We start from the raw sequence: 19,933 nt of genomic DNA, 5'->3' as shown, positions 1-19,933 counted from the left end.
ACACTGATACTGGCCACAACCTGAAAATAAAAGAGAAGAGAGACTGCAGACAGGCAAGCTCATTTCCTCATAAAAAAACAACATGAATGAACACACTGACCACAGAACACACAATCTAAATCCTCCATCAGCAGGGGAATGATAAGTAAACAGTTTTCATATTGGTGCTGGGCTGGATACACTTTGCCTCTTTAACCGCCGACTGGTCCAATGAAGGTTTCTTTATGACTCATTGGTGATGGCGCGGCAGTAGGCAGCGATCTTTGCTAAAGATGGTGCAAGTCCATGAAATGTGTCGAATCACACTGAAGTAACATTTGACGTGAAATAGGAAGCAGTGAGAGCTAGGATAGGATGTATTTTGTACATGCAGAGGTGTATGCTTAAGTGAACCAGAGAAGAGGAGGACAAGAATATTTTAAATAAGTAATATTGAATACAAAGCCTAGAAATTAAGTTGATACATAGGCATGAATTAAATGCATTTTTGTTGAAAATTAAATGTGTGGAACTGGCACATGCCTTGACAGTGTCGGTGGGTGGAGAGCAATGGTTAAAGAAGTATTAAAATCAGAAAAAGAGCCATATTAATCACTTAATGCAGTTAAATATTAAAGGATAAGTACTATAATGAAGCAGAAAGAGTGTTCAATTGATATCATTTTAACTGATGCTATAAATCAGCATTTTAATGTTGTAGATGGTCAATGGGGCACTAATTTTAACAAAGTTATTGAACATATTTATATATAAATATAATATATATTTAATAATGTCTCATATTTTATAAGCTGAGGCTGTAAAACATCAGTCTGCAAAGTAACTACATTAGCTGACAGATAACTGTATTGGAGTAAAAAGTGCAATCATTTGAAATGTGCAGTAGTTTAAAGTTGCATATTCAAGTGAAGTACCTCAGAAATGCACTCGAGATATGCTTGTAAAAGTTTTCTGAATTCTTTTTTATCAATACCCAACAACAGATTGTCACATTTTAGAGCTAAAATCTTATTACCACATAGAGTACACACTGTCCCTTATTAGCGGTCAATAATCTAGTCGCAAAGGATAGACATCCAGGGGAACAAGGAAGGAAGCGGACAAGGAGGCACCCGAGGAGACACCGGAGGAGACACCGGAGGAGGCAGTGTGAGTGTTGGAATGGGACACTGCTTTGTTCAACAGTAGGGGAGGGCAGACGAGCACAGTGGCTTTGCCTGCGAGACTCGCTACAGACAATCTGCTGGGGCGGAATATCCCGTCTTATCTGTGTCTAGCTGTGTTGTAACGTACCTTTCAAAATATCTGTCTTTCCTGGACTCTTGAGGATTTACGTCGAGGGATGTCAAAGCGAGTACGAAGCAGAGAGGTCTGCGCTGATTGCAGTGCCCCGGGTAATGATGCCAAACAAGCTAGCTTTAGCTGCCTAGCTAACCAGCTAGCCCTTCCTAACGTTACAACTCACGTACAGTTAGCTAACCTAGTTAACGTTACCAAACGATGGTAACTAATCTGAAATGAGCTAAATGGCTAATTGTAACTGCTGTGAATTTTCTCAAGGTGGAAAACATTTGTTAAAATATGTCGTGTCTGTGTAATCACATTAACTGTGTCTGATTCTTAAACTCTTCGCTTGAATTGTCTTCAATGATGGTTTTATAGTTTTAACTAGTCAAACAATAACGTTGTGTTAGCTTCATCGGATGATTTAGCTTAACGAGCTAGCTCACTAAGACTAAAATGACTGACAACAAGTAGCTAATATTGTCGCCCGGTTTGAATTTGGGATTTTTGGATGTGTCGAAGACATTAGGAAGCAAGCAACCAGGAGGTGTTAGCCAATGTCCTCGCCTGGCTCACCATAAACGCCTCGGGTTAAGGTTGTGTGTAAGATAATACTCTTCTAATGAGGTGAGCCTGTTGGGTTGACTAACACTCGCATCTTCCTCTAGAGCCACGTTGGGCCTCTGTGAACAGGGGTGTGTTGATCTGCGATGAGTGCTGCAGCATCCATCGAGGTCTGGGGCGACACAGCTCTCAAGTCCGACATCTGACTCATTCTCCGTGGCCATCCTCCCAGTTACAGGTGATGAGACAGGGACACAACCCCTGCACCAAACATCCAGATGCAAATGAGTGTTTATTTGAATCTGGATACTGTGGTTGCACAATCAGACACATCACCAAATCACCAGAGGACAAGCTTTTATATATTTATAATGTCAGTGGTTTTAGGTAAACTGTTATGTGGGTCATTTTTTTTAGATGGTCCAGACACTGTATGGCAATGGAGCCAATTCCATATGGGAGCATAGTCTTCTGGACCCTTCCTCTTCAGTGAGTGGGAAGCGCAAAGCCAACCCCCAGGACAGAGTTCAGTAAGTGCTTCTAAAGGTTTTCATGTGTCAGCGCTGATTTTGGTATGCTTGTTTGCACTTTGATATAAAGCTCTATTGGCTAAATTGATTTTTATAGTTAAGGTCAGTGAACATGCATAATCGGCACTCTGCGCCACAACGATGACTCATGGCCAGTCCGTCTCAAGTAACTTTTAAGAAAGTGACTTGATGCAGATGGGGAAAATACGCAACAAAATGAATGTTGAGTTAAATGCAAGTGGCAGTATTCTAATCACGGTAGCTATATGGTCTTGATTTTACAGTTTTGTTGATAAACTGATTATTCAAGAAAGTTAATTTTAAAGGGTTTAGGCAGCTTCTCCTTTACTGTGAATGTTTTTTTCATGGAGCGGTTGGTACTGTAACTCATAACAAAAAACAAAATGAAAGATGTGATGAAGTCACCCACATTCACTGCCAGGTATAAACAGTGTGTCGGTCTGGTGTCTGGCTGGTGGAGTAAAGATAAACAGTCAGCCACATATAAACACAGCCATGCTGAGTCGGACCCTCACGCTCAGAGCCAACGCATTCAATCACCAGACAGAAACAGAGAGTATGCATTGCACCAAACAGAAGGCAACTATCCTCGATTCTAAACGAAAAGTTATGAGATGAATGCCATCTTATTAGGTGTTTCAACCGTAGAGAGCTTTTTGAAGAACTCAGGAACTAAACCTGTGTTTCAAATCAGAGGAACTAAATTTAGTTCCTGAAGAATAGTTCCAGGTGTATAAAAAGGCCCCTTCTTGGGGGATTGTGCTTTCTCATTGTTCAGGAACTATCAGGGCTGAACAGCACTGAATGGTCACACATAAACCCTGCAGCTGCGTCAACTTCCTTCATTCACAAAACAAGGAAGTATTCTAGCATTGACATTAGGACATGGGGTGGAGTTTTCTTGTTTATTAATGTTAAAAACAAAGTTGGGCTTTGTTGTTGGCTTCCCTGCTAATCTGGTATACTGTACTGTAGTTTCTGTACAGAGATCAACAGAGATAAAGGTGCTCACAAGACAGTGAGGAAGGATAGATGTACTTTGGATTGGATTTGTGTGGATGTGAATGTCTTTCCCAGAATTTGTAACCCTAATTGCAAAAGGGGGTGGGGTTCAGATATGGACATATGTGAGTTTATTTTTCTTGGTTTTAATTGACAGCAAGATACCAAGGATCCTGTGATGTGGTATATTGGATCACTCAATTGCTTTGCCACAAATCAAATACGGTACACTCAAAAATATGTTTTGTCTGATTTTAATATTAGGCATCAGGACGTCCCCAGTTGATATATGTTTTGAACGTTGTTTGTTTTAAACAGTTGATTATATGACACGGTTTTGTCTTGAAAATAGCAATGGTGGTCCAGTTTTTCAGTGTCCCTGGTTTTAGATGTGAGCATCTTTTGTTGTTTTGTTGCAGTCCCAACAAGACAGAGTTCATCAAGGCCAAATATCAGATGTTGGCCTATGTCCATCGGATGCCTTGTCGGGAGGATGACAGTGTAACCGCAAAAGACCTCAGCAAGGTGAGGAATTATTTGGTCTTTCTTTTTTTATGTTAACTTCTCCACCTTTTTTTATCTGCCAACATTTTTTAGATGTAAGAATACCCAAAAATTGTTGTGAAACCAATGGTGTTGGTTTGTCTACATGTTGCACTCACTTGCTTTACCACAGCACATTGTGTGCTTTTTGGCTTTTAACTTTGATATGTGACCACTTCCTATTAATTTCAGAAGTGGTTTGGCCTATTCATATATTGATGCAGTTTTGATGAACTGCACTCACATTTTCTTGTACTTGTCACGCTAGGACTATGACTATCAAGTAGTATAGGCTGTCTGAGCTCAACTATTAGTCTTTACAAATTACAATTTTTATTTCTTTTTGTCTAAACTCATTGTCTTATCTGTGCACCTTTTTGAAATGATGCCCCTCATGTATTCCTTACCTGCAGTAATCTAAATCTACAGCCCTATAATGCATCATGTCTCTCAGTTCTGGGCAGGTGTATCTCATGAAGCCAGCACTCTGTGTATGCAGCACTTAACAGTCAAATTAAAACAAACTTACTCGTCAATCTCCTTTCAGCAACTCCACTCCAGTGTTCGGACTGGAAACCTGGAGACCTGCCTAAGACTCTTATCTTTGGGAGCACAGGCCAACTTCTTCCATCCAGTAAGTGAAGTGGGATAAGCAAAAACATTTTGTATAAGCTGTCATAATATTAATGCTTCATCGTTGTGTTTTTTCTTTTGGGGGGACAACAGGAGAAAGGAAATACCCCACTACACATAGCTGCAAAAGCAGGACAAATGTTACAAGCAGAACTGTTGGCAGTTTATGGAGCTGATCCCGGGGCTCTGGACTCCAGTGGAAAGACCCCCATTGATTATGCAAGGTAAAACAGGGCCTATGTTTTTAATATAACACTGGCTATTTCTTCTACTAAAGTATGTTTTTTTTTTTTTTTTTTTTTTTTTTTTTTAAGTTATGAGTAGGGGTGTGTCTGTACCAACACTATTTAATTTTAGTAACACATTATTATTATTTTAGAGATGCCACAGTATGGTTGTGCTTCACATTAATAACCTTTAGTGTGTCTGCAAGCAGCACTTTAAGAGACACACCCACACAGCTATACTACAGGAAATGATACACATCCTTTAGAAAATTTAGCATGTACACAGAAACAAACTAGTGCATGTATAAAATGTGTACTATTTATACGTTGAGGTGTTGATGATGAAATGTTGCACTTCATTAACGCGTAGAACAGGCCTCATTACAAACTGGAAAAAAACAGTCTTCAGCTGAAATGGCTAAAATATTTTGCATGCCCCACACTACAATGGGCATTATACACAGACCCACTGACATTATGTCAGTCTGACTAATTCAATAAGAGTATGACTAAGTGAGGCAAGAGAGGAAGGAAAAAGTCTGTAGCACAGTGTACTAGCTGACTCAGCTTGACTAGTTTAGCAAAAGTTGGAACAAAAACCTCAATTCAATGGCATCCTACCCGAAGCATTTAGCCTTAGAAAAGTCCCCTATTTCTGAAACATGACCTTTTATTCCTAATCCATGCAGACAAGCTGGGCACCAGGAGCTGGCAGAGAGGCTAGTGGAGATACAGTATGAACTCACTGACCGGTTAACATTTTACCTTTGTGGTAGACGACCGGGTAAGTAGACACATCAAGCGTAGATGCTGCATGACATTTTAGGGCTGATGTTTTTTTTATGGTAGTTGCTCAGTCTCATGTCCTTGTTGTGTTGTAGATCACAGAAACGGACAACACTTCATCATCCCCCAAATGGCAGACAGGTACTGGGTGTTTTAAGTCATAGTAGGGATGTTGTTTTATATCTATTAGTTAAGATCTTGTCATGCACCGATGTTGTTGATATGTTTTACTTTTGCTCTGTATGAAGGCAGTTTGATAGACATTCACAAATTAATAATAATCTTATTTTTCCTATGCTGCATTCTTTTGATGGATAAGAAATAAGTAAGTATGTGTGTTAGTTTTGCCATTGTGTGTCTCTCTGTGTGGAATTTTGTTAGCAGAAACATAATCAATTTGAATTCTTTCGTCTAAAGCAGCCTAGATTTGTCCGAATTTGCTAAAGCAGCAAAGAAGAAGCTCCAGTCGGTGAGATATTTTTGTATATGGTTTGAGCTCCAGAATGTATTCTTATTCAGTTGCTATTCCGCTGAACCACAAATTCTGCTTTATTTTGTTCCAGCTAAGTAACCATCAGTTTGAAGAACTGGCGATGGACGTTTATGATGAAGTTGACAGAAGGGAAACAGATGCAGGTAAAATTTCCAAAACTGTAAAAAATAAACTGTATATATAATGCTGTTTATGCCTGCTTTTTTCATTTCTATCTTGCATGCTGTATATGTGTTGCATTGTGTTTTTCAGTGTGGTTAGCCACTCAGAACCACAGCACACTTGTAACAGACACCACAGTTGTGCCTTTTCTGCCTGTCAATCCAGAGTACTCATCTACCAGAAACCAGGCAAGTGATTGCATCAGTGTCGCTTTCTGTTTAAACGTCAATTTGTCACACGAATACTGTATTTGACAGCGCTGCCGTATTTGAGTGTTTTGATACATTTGTTTTCTCAGGGTCGTCAAAAATTGGCACGGTTTAGTGCTCACGAGTTTGCCACCCTGGTCATCGATATTTTAACTGATGCTAAACGGCGGCAGTGGGGTAATTCCTGCGAAAGTCCCAAAGGTACAATATGTCTTTCAATTCTTAATTTCAACAGACTTTGAATTTTCTTGCTAATGCACTTTTGTATTGCAGTAAATGTGTTTCTTAGTATATACAAAAAAGATAGAGAAAAAACAGAGAAGTGAAAAAAGCCTAAATTGGTTGTTGCAAATAAGATTAAGAGTCAGTCGTGAGCTCTGCATATAAATGTGGATCATGTGGGCTCGGCTATACAGGCCACAATTAGAATGTGGACCATATGTGCTGATGTTTGTGCAGCATTGTAGCTAAACACAGATTGTGGATTGGGGCTTAAATAATGAAAACTCCTGCATTCTGTATATTATAGCAAACCACATTATAGCCTTGTGTTCCATGTGCATATTAAAGGAGGATTGTTAGGGCTAATAAAGAAAAAAGAAGTCCTGACTTGGACTGAATGCTAAATAAAATGTGTTCCTTAGCTTTTTTATTTATACAGATGCCTGTACCCAGTAGGGCCTGTTTGATCTCTAATACTTTGATCTGGTGGTCTGCCTTCAGAGAATGTTGAGCTGATCCTTCAGGGAATAGACAGTCGCCATAACAGTGAGAGCCAGGACAATGACCAGCCAGATTACGACAGTGTGGCATCAGATGAAGATCCAGTGCAAGAGGCCACCTGTGGAGACAGCTGCAATGATAGAAGGACCAAGGTTAATGTTTTTTTTGGAACTTGATACAGTCAAGATATTTAAATACATCAGCTTTACTTTTACTAGTAAACTGACTGAATGAATCCTATCCTATGTAATATGTTTTCCTGCAGAGCTCAGAGTCATCTGACCTTTCCGATGGACCAATCACAGTGCAGGAATTTATGGAGGTGAAGAGCGCGCTCACTGCATCAGAAGCCAAAATACAACAGCTCCTTAAAGTCAACTGTCACCTTAGTGAAGAGCTGCGGTCGATGCAGAGCAAGGTTGGTAAATTCACATTTATAAGCAAAATGGGAATTGTACTGCAGATCGTTTACACTTGTGTTCAGACTCATTGTGCCCTCACAGTTTGATTTACATCTCTTAGATTAAATTGTAGTACACATTAATATTTCAGGATCCATAATTATGGGTCACTTTGTACTGGATTAATGGTTTACATCCTCTCTGATACTTGCTGTGTTTGTAGCCTTTCTTTCCTCTTGACTCTAAAACACATTTAGTGTTAAAATTCTAAAATTATATGTGCAAGACTTGATCCTTCTCCTTGTTACCAGAGACATCGAGTAATTTGATTTCACCCACGGACATTAGTAATTTATATTCAGGTCATGCCTGTGTGAATGTGTCAGACATAGCCTCTTCCCCTTTTAAAATTATACTGTGTATGAATTATACAGTGCATGAATTTGTAGTTGCAGGGAAGACCAGATTTTGACATATAAATGGATTGAAATACCATAGAAGGTCATAACTCAATACTTATTATAATTTCAATTGAAATTCTTCACTACTGGTATAAGAGAGAAAATGGCTGCTATGTTTCTGGATGGGGTAAAATTCCTGTGGTAATGATTAACAATCGCCAGACTTCCTCTGCTCTGCTGTTCAGTTAACCAGCAAAACAGGATTGGATGTTACTGTGGTCTAAAACAGAGTGAGGATTCACAGATGTCAAAAGAACCAAGTACTAATCAACAAATGGTAGCCACAGAGGACGTTATGATCCGACATCGTAAATGTGTAGAACCATTAAACAGCCACCAGTTAATGTTGCAGTAATTAGAGTTTGAGTGTGGGTGAATCACCAGTTATCAACTCTACACCCACCATTACAAAAATTAAATTAGATCCCCGATACCTCCAGAAGGCTATAGCAATCTTTGTATTTATAGACACACTTATATCTCTCCAATCTGCCCAATACGTATGAAGTGACTAAGTGTAAACTGAGTCATTGTGGCTCACAGGCAACTACAAGTTCATTCGTCCGTTGTTTGTGCCTGTTCTTGGTTGCCGCTGCCAAATACTTGATAATGATACTGATAATGTTACCAAATGTATCATCTTATAGATAGACCAAATTTGCACGCCTAGAAAATATGTTGTGAAGGTTTGTCACCTACGCACACATTTTGGGAGATGGCAACATTTCATGTGGTTTCCTCACACGCCTCAAGATTCTTCACAGCCCACTTTCTTTCTCTCTTCAGTTGGCTGAGAGATAGTGTTAACACAATCTACTGCCTCCTCCTGCTGGTTTATTTACTCCTAAACCATACTGCTTCTTTTTTCTGACAAAAGTGGCTATTCCAGTCCCTTAACCTCCTCACCCTTCTTGAACCCACCACAACCTCAGTTTGCTGACACAATGGAATCCCAAGACATTTCCCAGCAGATAAGCAAACCACCCTCTAAAGTCATCTTCTTTTAATATTCATGTTAGGTATATTGTCACAGCCAGACACACTAACTAAGTTTTGTTAGTTTTATCTTATATCCCCCAAAAAGTTGACTTTCTGATCATTTACATACTAATATGGACTGTAATTGTGAGACAGAAAGCTGAGCAAGGCGTGTTTCCCATCACTCTTTTCAGTTTCTAAGTGCTGTTCGTGTAAATAAGGGCAACCACTTATGCAGCAGTTTCTCAAGGGGTCGTACTCCAGGAGTTGTTATCGACACAGTGCGTCAGCATTTCATTTGTCAATGAAACAAACCTTTTGTTGTGATAAAAACTCTGATGCAAGACTAAAAACAAAAGGGAGGTGACAATGAACTCAACACAGAGGAACTGCTTTTCTCCTGGAGGCTTAGCTGTATTCTACTCAATTATTGATGTGGGCCCTAGCTTTTGTAAGGAGATCATCCCCCAGCTAGAGTCGAATTAAAAGATGTTTTGTTCTCTTCAGCTGAACTCCCTGCAGACTGAAAACACAACACTGCGATGGCAGACCCCCAGCGGACAACAACACCTCCAGGCCCCTTTCGGTCGACACCCACCGCGTGGAGGTCGAGCCCTGTCCATGTATGAGACAGGCTCTAGTCCGAGGCAGTACCCCCACAGAGCCGAAACAACCCGGCACGAGGATGGAGTCATATTACAACCCTTTCCAACCAATGTAAGCACAGAAGCACCACTGTTCCCACTGGATTGCCCTTACAAGACATAATAATGATGCCTGGCTTGGGGCTGGTGTCGGTTTTTCATTCATTCATTCAATCATTCATTCATTGCATCTCAATATGAGAATGCTCAACTTGGTTTGACCCCTTTCTAGATTGGGAGGGGTCCTTTGGGGACGGCTGCTTCCTCCCTTCCTACCTTCCCCTCTTCCCTGTCCTGGTCGTGGGATGAGAGATCTCGAAGGGTTAAGTACTGAAGTTCCCCTCGGTTCAGAGGCACCCACTGGGGACGGTGAAAACTGTCCCCCTGCTTGACCCCACAGTCTTCTCTCTCCTGACCTGTGTCATTTTAAACTGCTTTTTTTTATCAGTATCGCCTGCCTGCCTGCATGCACCACAGTGCCTCTGCTCCAGTTCAGTTATCTGAACAACTCCCAGCTTTTTATCTACAGAGAACCTTTAACGTGAGCTGCTTTGACTCAAGTCAGCATCAGAAGTGATGGTGATATGTTGTACCAGAGAAAGCTGTTCCAGTGATCAGACAGCCAATACCACAGAGTCCAGTACCTGTGAAAGAGAGATAAAATGGCTCATCACACTGTGCTTATTAGCTGCTGATAAGTGCACCCACAGTTTACATCAAGATTTCTTCACATCTACTAATTGCATCCACTTCAGTACGCAATGACCTGGTTGTATTATTTCCTGTCTTCGTCTCTTCATCTGCTTTTAAACAAAATGTCTGACGTGTGAACTTCGATTTCAGAAATGCATGATTCTGATTTGTTTGTGCCTACAGTTGCTCTGGTAGTAATGGTCAGTATACTGTATTTAATTAATGGTAATGCACTGATGTCTCAATAGGGATGTAGTCTGGAAGGACAGAGTATCATGCTGGAGAATGATTACGACACAACGCCTAACCACTCTGAACAGGAGGAGACTGGGTAAGAACATTTGTACTTTGTACCCACCTTTGCAAAAATTGCATTAATTATCAAAACTTAAATCCAACTAATTTTAGATTGTAAAAACAGTTTACCCTTTCAAAGTTTATATTTTCACCACTGATGTACCAAAAAAAAAAAAAAACTTAATTTATTAGGTAAAACCAGCTAATTTGGTCTTCAAATATTTTTGGTATGCACCCAATCTTTAAAGTGATTTCATTGATATTAAGTTATGAGATCATTCAGTATTTATTAAAATAAGTCAAAGGAAAGAATGAGGTGGAGTAAGACATTTATTAAACTTTTAAGTGAAATGTTTCTGGTTCTAGAGAGGACATTTTGGTAGCAGAGGCTTACAAAGTTTAGGGGTCACATGAAGTTAAGCCAATATTAGTGTAGGAGGAAGCTAGACTACTATTGGTTTGACAGATGTTTAGAAAGAGCTGTTGATTGGAACAGTCTGGCTGTACAGGACTAAGTTAACATACAAGGACTTGCACTTGCCTGCTGTTGCTAAGAAACCTCAACATAGGAGCAATAGCCAGCAGCCTTGCACATGTCATGTAGCTCTGTTTTTGCCATTTAATTACATGTAGTGTAAAAAGTCAAAGTCACTGCTATTGGCTATTTGTTTGGTAGCTATAAATGAATGGATACAGTTCTATACTGAATATAGTACATCAATAGCTACTTTCATGTCAACTACTATTATACAATTTTAGTGCTTTAGTTCTTCATAAACATTTGGTTTACATGGGACCTACAGGCACTAAATTGTGATGCCCAGCCTTAAAAGCTGCTGCATTGTTTTGAATTCAAATTACAAGCCAGACTGCATTTGTTTTACCACAGTGAAGTCACAGTCAGTGTACCCTCAAAATAAACACACGTTTAAACACGTTTAAAAAGGAACCATGTTTGTTATGGCCTGAAATACCATATGCAATTTTCACCTTTTTTTTTTTTTCAATACTCTATATTGTGGTTAAGAAAGTGTATGAACCTGTATCTTTGCATACAGCAGTAAGTCATAATTATGGATTTTGTTCATTTGTAGCAGCCCCCCTCCAGTTTCTGATGCAGTTGAGCCAGGGGAAGAGGGGGAGGAAGATGCCACCCTGCCATGCACAGAGGACGTCATCTGTAAGACCGAGCAGATCACAAAGAACATACAGGAGCTTCTGAGAGCTGCCCAGGAGACCAAACATGAAAGGTAGTTAACAATTCATATTTAATTAATAAGATGTACTATGATTTAAAAGTGTAAATTGATCATTCCTAAAATCAGGTCTTCTCATTATTTGATGCGCTATAAACCACAGCTTGAACTCTGTGGGCCCATATATTTCAACCACAGCTGTGTTTCTGTCATTCTGCCTGTCCTTTTGAAGAGGGTAATTGCTGTTTCATCCTCTCTCTGAGCTGCTTCTAGGTCAGTGGTTTTCAATAGTTATCCTCAGGGCCCAGGACCCTGCTGGCTTTCATTCATTTTAGCCAGCTAACCACTGACTGATGTACACCTGAGCTGCAAGGCGATCGCAGTAATACAGTTAGCCAGCAGCATTCTGGACCAGTAGTGAGAGTTACTAATTTTAAGCCTCATAGACTGGCCTCTGTACTTGTGTCCTAGAAACTCTGTGTCTGCTGGGGGTAGGACTTGGATCATTAAATTCAGCTGACAGGAAACAAACACCACATGACCATATATTCCCCTGTGTCCTGCCAAATCCACAGCGAGTTAGTTTAGTCAATGAGGTTTTCCTGTATGTGCCATATATTAATTTCCTTTTTTGGTTTTTGTTGTTTTTTTGTCAGTTGTACTGTACTGTACTTAATTTTCCTTTTTTACCATCATGTGAGATATTAACCATTTTACCTCCTCCAGTTGAAATGAGGAGTGTATTTATTTATTCACTATAATGAAAGGCTAATTGTGGAAAATCATGCCTTTCTGCTTAATTTTCTGAAGAATATTGTAACTAACTCTGGCTTGGTATGGTTGTTGGCTTGACTGGTGCACAATATGAATGTGAAAATATAGATAGCACTTCTTTCCAAGCTATTACTGGTCACACAGCTTGATTATTGGCTTCCACTGTTAGCATATTGGTGTCTTCGGCCAGAAAAAAAACTGCCTACAGTTTGAGTACAAGTCACGATGTTAATGTATTTATTGTTTTATCTGGTGTCACTGAAAGTAATGCTGTTTATTTTGAAGCCTCAACCACCACGCTGTCTGCTCACTCAGTGTTGTGTTTGCTCATCTTTTGCAGTTTTTGTGACAACCCAATCTGGTTCTTCTGGAAAGTTGTACCACTATTTAGTTACATAATAATGCTTTACTCAGAAAATACTGAAGCTGTGTAAATATTTGAATTTTTATAGGTACTATAATGTTACTTCAGGTTGCTCTTTTTTAGTTTCATGATAAAGAGTGTTTGTGGTAGCTGTTTTATTGATGTTTATATATATTTATGACACAGGATCAGTTGAACGCTCATTCAACATTTTGTCTCCCATCTCCTGCAGCTTCCTGCCCTGTTCAGAAAAGATCTGCGTGGCTGTGAAAGAGATGGCCGCCCTTTTTCCCAAGGTAAGATGACTCCCAACAAACAGCTCGATGTCCCTCCCCCGAGCATTTAAGGGATTTGTTTGTTTGAAAACCGCCAAACGGAATCTACTCTGACTTGTTTATGTCGGGTAGACCCTGTTCATTGCATTACTTAGTTTTATGTTTACCATTCATTAGATTACTTTGTTTTACGTTTACTCACACACACACAGGCTCTGGACCACAATGAGGGTTTATTTATGGACGTTGTCATGTCAGTCCCTTATCGAGTCTCCATCATCCCCCCTCCCCCCTTTCCCCTCACAGAGGCCATCCTCGGAGACTGTGCGAGGGTCTCTGTGTCTGCTCACTTCGAGTGCCAGCCGGCTCCATGGAGAGTGCCAGAAGGCCGCAGAGCACAACCCCTGCCCGTCGGACATTCAGCTGGTCACTCAGCAGGTCATCCAGTGCGCCTATGACATTGCCAAAGCTGCCAAGCAACTTGTCACTGTGACAACCAAAGAAAACAACAACTAACAGAAAACCCAAAGACATTCCTGATTCACCCAAAATACAGTTTATCAACAATGTTGCTAATTTAAACTTAATCAGTATTAACACCATTTTTTTTTTTTGGGTTTCCCATATTAATCAGAGTAAGCATTCACATACATTCCTTGTGGTGGGAAAATCTTTATAAAAAGAAGAAGACAGTGCAAAATTATCGACCAATCAAAACATTTATTTATTTAGTTGTTTTTGTACCGTGGTAATAAGTAACAAACATCTTTAAAGATGTAGAACACAATCTGTTACTATTCTTTACCTCACAAAGAGAGAACAGTTTATTCCAACACAATTTCCAAAAAGTGCAATGTTGTGTGTGTGTGTATATATAAAACAATTAAAACAACAAGCAGTTGAGCCTTCTACATTGCACTTTTCTCCATAGAGGTCATCAGTTGTGGTCCTTGATGTTGAGCGTCAGGCTTGGCTGAGCTGCCAGAGACATCTCGCATCAAGGATCAGAATAGATAGACCTTAATCTACACCAGTGACATCAGTTTTTTTTTTTCCTTTTAGCCGTTTTTAAATGTTTTTGAGATGCAATGACAGTATTTTAGTCTTGAATCATTGTGATGCCACTTGCTTAGAGTTCAAATGTTTGTTTAGTAAGCAAACTGTGATCGAGCACCATGTAAGGCCAGCAAGTACCGAGAGTGTGCGACCTGTCATTCCATCCAGCAGCTCCAGCAGGTGATTTCACTGTTCAGTCCCTCCGCTCTGGTTTGAACATGTGTTTATAAGTAAAGTATCCGTAGTATTTGGAGTTATAATGTTACAGCCATACTTCTGTGTGTGTCTGCGTGTGTGTCTGCGTGTGTGTCTGCGTGTGTGTCTGCGTGTGTGTGTGTGTGTGTGTGTGTGTGTGGGAGAGAGAGTAAGAAAAAGAGATGGCCTCGATGGCCTGTGTGAAATCCATTTTGAATCAATTTTAATAGCATTATGCAAATATATAAGATGTATGTATCCATGTAATTCTTTATCAAAATAACCCAAATGCTATTCTATTTATAAACTGTATGTCATACCTCTAAGAAAATATCGATGTCTATTTTCATAAGCTTTTGTTTAACATGATGCTCCTCACAGACTAACTTTTTGTTCTGAGGTTTGGGACGTCTCAGCTGGCAATAAGTTATAGGCAACCTGTGATCACTGTTTATTTGATGTGGTGCTGTAACTCCAGTGTGTTAGATGCTGCCTGTGGTCAAATACGTACAGCTATGGTTTACAATCACTGATAAAGTAAATGTGCCCTCAAACTTAGAATACCTGTTTGTAGAACTTGGGTCTAATGTGTCACTTGTTGTAAGCCAGATAAGTTTGAACCGGGGGGTGGAAAGAGAAGAATGCCCTGCACACGTTGAGTGCCGCCAATTCAATTCATGACCTGTGTTTGAATGTATTCAATGAAAAGTAGAACGTATCTCTTTTGAAGACGGTTATGAATGACAGTTACTAGGTCAGCATGATAGCAACTGTAACTTTTTCAATATAAATATGCTTTCCCTTGAGCAATCTGTCCAATCCAGTGATTATTTCTAAAGTGGCGGAGGTCTTAGGATGTCATAGATAGGTATTAAAATTTCCTCAAATCTGAAAAAAAAATCAACTGCATCTCACAGCCTTCATATATATATATATATATATATATATATATATATATATATATATATATATATATATTTAACTGAACCAGAACCAGTAATGCAGACTGTCTTGTGATTAACCATACATTCTTTTTTAATTTACATTTTCAACTGATGCAATCTTCTAAATGCAAAACTATAATTTATGTAACTAACAGCCACTGTAGTTTAATGGTAAATGCTAAAATGTAGTGTAACAGTACCTCAAGTAGAGACCAGTCACTATGCTCATGGTACTGCAACAACTGTGTAGAGCTTGCTACTTAGCTACCATAAGCCCGTGGTCACACCAGGCTAAGTAAAGCCCTTGAGTGTATTGAATTAAGCAATGGTGCATTTTATTGCTTATGAGTGCAACTTTTCATTTGTAAGAGAAAAGTTGCATTATGACTCTTTAAATCTTTATATCAGACCAAACATGATTGGGCTGTGAGCATTACATAGGCTACTTAACCTAATTAAGTAACCTACAATAATATAATATAGAATTATTGCAAAACTTAAATGAGAATATAGATTGTATTTGATTTTTTTTAATTTATGGGTTTATTTTTAAAACCGTTTAAAAACGAGCTACAGTAATAAAAGTGCGTGTATTCATTAATCTGTCCAGCCCCGGTTTGAACCCTGACATTGAATTACCTGTAACTTATAGCCTCCCACTGCCTCTGTGGTAGAAAACAATCCCTGCCTTAGGTATAATAAAGTATAATTCATACCTCAACTAGCTCATTGTCCTGTTCATTTGTGTGTGTGTGTGTGTGTGTGTGTGTGTGTGGATATACAGGTTTTTAACACGCCCATGTATAATTTCCACCTGTTGGAGGCAGACAGCGATAGGGGCTGGTGACGCTTCCCCACCCATCTGAAGAGAAAAGAGTTCCGGGTTCTTTCCAGTCGAGAGCTGCTCGCGACTTGCTGCTGCTTTTTTTTGTTTTGTTTTCTGTTTGTTGTTTATATCACGGCGTTCACACGATGTCTCTTTTGCTGGATAACCAATTCAAAGAGCTGCCTCCCGACAAGTCCGTAGACACAAAGTTATTCCTGGAAGCTGTCTCTCATCTCCCTTCATTTTTCGGTGAGTATACCTGTGTGTGTGTATGTCTGTGTGTCTGTGTGTGTGAGAGAGACGCTGTTGGCGCGGTAGTGTCGCTGTCACGGTCCACACTAGGCTGACTTGTTCCTCATTAAATGTTGGTTCAAAAAATGACTTGTCTGATAGCGGGAGCCCGGTTATTTCACCCAGCAGTGAGTAAGAGAGGGGGGGGGGGGGGCTGGTTCACGGTGGTAGAACTGAACCAGCTGCGGCCATATAGCCTATAGAGAAACTCTTTGTTTACTCATTGAACAGAGCACACATTGACCTCATTGTGCCTTAACCGTGCATTCACTGCACTTCTGCCCCCTCTCTGTTTGTAACTAATGGCTGGCTTGTATTCATCCTACCCCCGTTTGAGCCAGGGGTCATACAGTCATTCATATTTTATTGCGTTCCTCTCAAATGTCTGTTTCTCTTTCAGACTGCTTGGGATCAAAAGTATTTTCAATCATCAAATCGGACATCAATGGCAATATAACGGTGAGATACAGATCTGTGTGTGTTTGTGTGCCTCTGCTAGTGCACTGCTTAAGTTTTTATACCGCTGTAAGTTGAAACTCAATGGTGCAGCTCTTACAACTCAACCCAAAATGTGCATTTTCCAGAAAATTAGAGCCGTATATGTTAAGGATCCTGCAAAGTATGTCACCCTGGAGGACATCGTGGTGTCTGAGCGAGAAGCCCACCCAGCAGAATGGCCTAAAGTTGGAGCAACATTAGCTCTGATGTGGCTGAAAAGGTGAGACCTCGATGTTATATGTCACACTGTATGTTGTACTGCTAAACAGAAGCAGACGAGACAGGCTTTTTTTTTTTTTTTTTTTAAATACTGCATGTCTCCTGCAGGGGTCTCCGTTTCATACAGATCCTGCTGCAGAGTTTGGCAGATGGAGAAATGGACGAGAACAACCCCAACCTAATTCGGGTTAATGTCACCAAAGCCTATGAACATGCGCTGAAGAAATACCATGGCTGGATTGTTCAGAAGATTTTCAATGTGCGGAAATTCCCCGTATCTTTTATTCTTAATCATTTATTGTGATATAATAGGAAGGAGTGGACAACATCAATATATAGTAGCTGATTTGAAGCTGTAGTTTGTGTTAAAAATGAAGCATTTCTGTTATTTGGTCTGCCAGGAAACCCCATATTTTATGCTATTGCATTACATTTGACATGTCCCTTTTTTGTCCATTGCAGGCAGCATTAATTGCAGCTCCCTACAGATCAAACTTCCTCAAGGCTCTTTCAAAAGGGGAGGAAGTGAAAGAGGAGGACTGTCTGGAAAATGTGCGTCAGTTCCTGGTTAATTATACAACCACTGTAGATGCCATCTACGAGATGTACGGAAATCTGAACGCAGAGCTGGACTACACTGTTTGATGTCCCAAGGAAGGACACAACTGGACTGGATGCCTTGTCAGACAAGTCCAGTTTTTTAATGGAACTGTTTTTTTCCCCTCTTCAGTGTGGTATTTATTGCTTTGATTATGCCTTACTTAATATTAACACTGTATATTTGGTCTCAAAATACACGCCTTAAATTTAAACAGATTATGTTTTTGTTCTTACAAGTACAGAATTTCAAGTAATTTCCGGATTGTCACAGCAACAGTGCAGCTCTCACTCTTATGCATATTTATGTTTTATTGTGTGGGTTGCTGCTGTATTTTTGACATTAACAGGTGGCTTTCACCTGTTCCATCAAGTGAAGAATACAAGACTAACGTTATTATTACAGCAAGCTATTTTTTTCTTAATGCCTCTCATTCAGATGTTCTCTGCCTCCTGAGCCCTGTTACCCAGTAGTAATTTTAAATTTTAACAACCCATTTCAGTTGTATATTTATAGCTGGAATCCACTTAGTGCCTTGGTGTTACTAAAGAAATGCACTATTTTCAAATTCAGAATTCATATATTTGCAATTGTATTTCACCTACAAAATAAAACGTCTGAGTTCTGAGATCTATACCTTCCTGGTGTTTGTGGTGTGTCTTGTGTTGAATAAGAAGGTGTGGTCAACTTGTTTGTTTTGTTTGTATTGTTCTGTGGCTTATTTTATATATATATAGTCTTAACTGACCTAACTTCCTTTTACACAAACATTATAATGTCAGACAATGTTTTTAAAATTAAGAGACAGCATATGATGTGCACATTTATTAATCTCTTATGAGATAGATATTTTCTGTATGGATATTTATTGATGGGCTGTTTGTTTCTGGATGACTTCAATCATAAACCATGATAAAATGTGTTCTTTAAAATCAGGAAATTTCTTCTATGACTTCAAATAAAAAATGTTTCAACTCAGTTGAATGATTAACAAATAAAAATCAAACCTGCAGTTCATAAAATGTACTCTAGGTGGCAATATTTACTTTGTCACTTAGGATCACTTTTGTGGTGCAGTTAGTGCATGAAATGTTTAAAAATTATGTCTAGGAATGGAATTCATACTCTATATGCAATGTAGACACAGTTCCAGTCTTCACCAATGGTAATTTTTGTTTAGAGCGGGTTTGTTCATTTCTCTGCAAATATTTTTGAGGCTGATTGCTGAAAACATGTTAATGCCTTTGATTACGAAAATACATTTTTTCAAACATCAGCAGTAAATTGGAGGAAAATCCCGTCTTCTTCATGTCTCCTAATCCCCCAGATCTACCAGCCTCTTCCTCTGCCCAGTCTTACTTATCTGAAGTGTGTCCCAGAGGCTGGAGTGGCTCTGGTTCCTCTCCCAGAGGAGCCGAGCCTGAGCTAATCGTCTCTGAGCGAGAGCAAGGGGAGCATGTCTGTAATCCTGTAGGTTTATCAGCAGAGCGGCCTGGCCTGTCCTCACTGATAGATAGGATGGAAAAGCTCCAAGCGAAGCCAGGACACAATGGGCTAAAGACAGGAAATCATTTACAACAATGCCTCAATGACAAAGCCACTGACCTTTAACTCTGAAGTATTTGTTACATGCAATGAGGTAATCAATTGAATATTGCAGTTTTATTCCCAACAGTGCATCTAATGCCATTATTCACACCATCTAGGTTATTTGTTTTGTAATAGACTACTTAAAATGGGTGTGGATTTTATGTGTATGGTGACCTAAACCACATTACTGCTATAGCATCCAATTTAGGAAGACAAATGAAGCAAAATAAGAGATGCAGCAGGCGCACCACCATGGAAGATTAGCAATTCAATAGCTGGGTAACAGCAAGCCCATTTCTACATAATGTGAACAGTAATATTCTTGTTGTCAAGAAAGCATGTCTTTTTCATACATAAATGTAATATAAGAGAAGGGGAAAGCCTGTACATTTCTATTTACATATAAGTGTTTTTGAAGTATTCAATGGCTCCTGCCTCAAGCGTTGGCCATCCATC

General features: G+C 39.5%; 2 protein-coding genes across 7 annotated transcripts; both read left to right on the top strand.

Annotated features, from left to right (window-relative positions):
• The first annotated feature begins 1,176 nt into the window (after nucleotides 1-1,176).
• Nucleotides 1,177-16,176, top strand: git2b (G protein-coupled receptor kinase interacting ArfGAP 2b). Of its 6 annotated transcripts, none has more exons than XM_051412788.1 (20): nucleotides 1,177-1,394; nucleotides 1,953-2,086; nucleotides 2,266-2,378; nucleotides 3,821-3,926; nucleotides 4,492-4,579; nucleotides 4,660-4,801; nucleotides 5,494-5,588; nucleotides 5,686-5,731; nucleotides 6,008-6,059; nucleotides 6,154-6,226; nucleotides 6,336-6,433; nucleotides 6,544-6,655; nucleotides 7,178-7,329; nucleotides 7,443-7,595; nucleotides 9,525-9,734; nucleotides 9,894-9,983; nucleotides 10,603-10,685; nucleotides 11,749-11,901; nucleotides 13,218-13,281; nucleotides 13,567-16,176. In XM_051412788.1, the coding sequence occupies exons 1-20, from the start codon at nucleotides 1,343-1,345 to the stop codon at nucleotides 13,774-13,776; spliced, it is 2,226 nt and encodes a 741-aa protein (XP_051268748.1). In that variant the 5' UTR covers nucleotides 1,177-1,342; the 3' UTR covers nucleotides 13,777-16,176. The 6 variants fall into 6 exon arrangements, with proteins under 6 accessions (XP_051268748.1, XP_051268747.1, XP_051268751.1 ...); XM_051412787.1 differs by having other exon boundaries at nucleotides 11,746-11,901; XM_051412789.1 differs by having other exon boundaries at nucleotides 1,178-1,394; nucleotides 4,492-4,578; nucleotides 4,671-4,801; nucleotides 11,746-11,901.
• Nucleotides 16,177-16,314: 138 nt separating this feature from the next.
• Nucleotides 16,315-18,523, top strand: LOC127370599 (glycolipid transfer protein). The gene is made up of 5 exons (XM_051412809.1): nucleotides 16,315-16,530; nucleotides 16,973-17,031; nucleotides 17,157-17,290; nucleotides 17,398-17,548; nucleotides 17,752-18,523. Exons 1-5 carry the CDS (start codon nucleotides 16,428-16,430, stop codon nucleotides 17,932-17,934), a joined length of 630 nt encoding a protein of 209 aa, XP_051268769.1. The 5' UTR covers nucleotides 16,315-16,427; the 3' UTR covers nucleotides 17,935-18,523.
• Nucleotides 18,524-19,933: the final 1,410 nt, after the last annotated feature.

The sequence above is a fragment of the Dicentrarchus labrax genome, unplaced genomic scaffold, assembly GCF_905237075.1.
Source record: "Dicentrarchus labrax unplaced genomic scaffold, dlabrax2021, whole genome shotgun sequence".
Taxonomy (NCBI): Eukaryota; Metazoa; Chordata; class Actinopteri; family Moronidae; genus Dicentrarchus; species Dicentrarchus labrax.
Note: the sequence above shows the minus strand (reverse complement) of the source record. Positions and strands in the feature narration are given on the sequence as shown.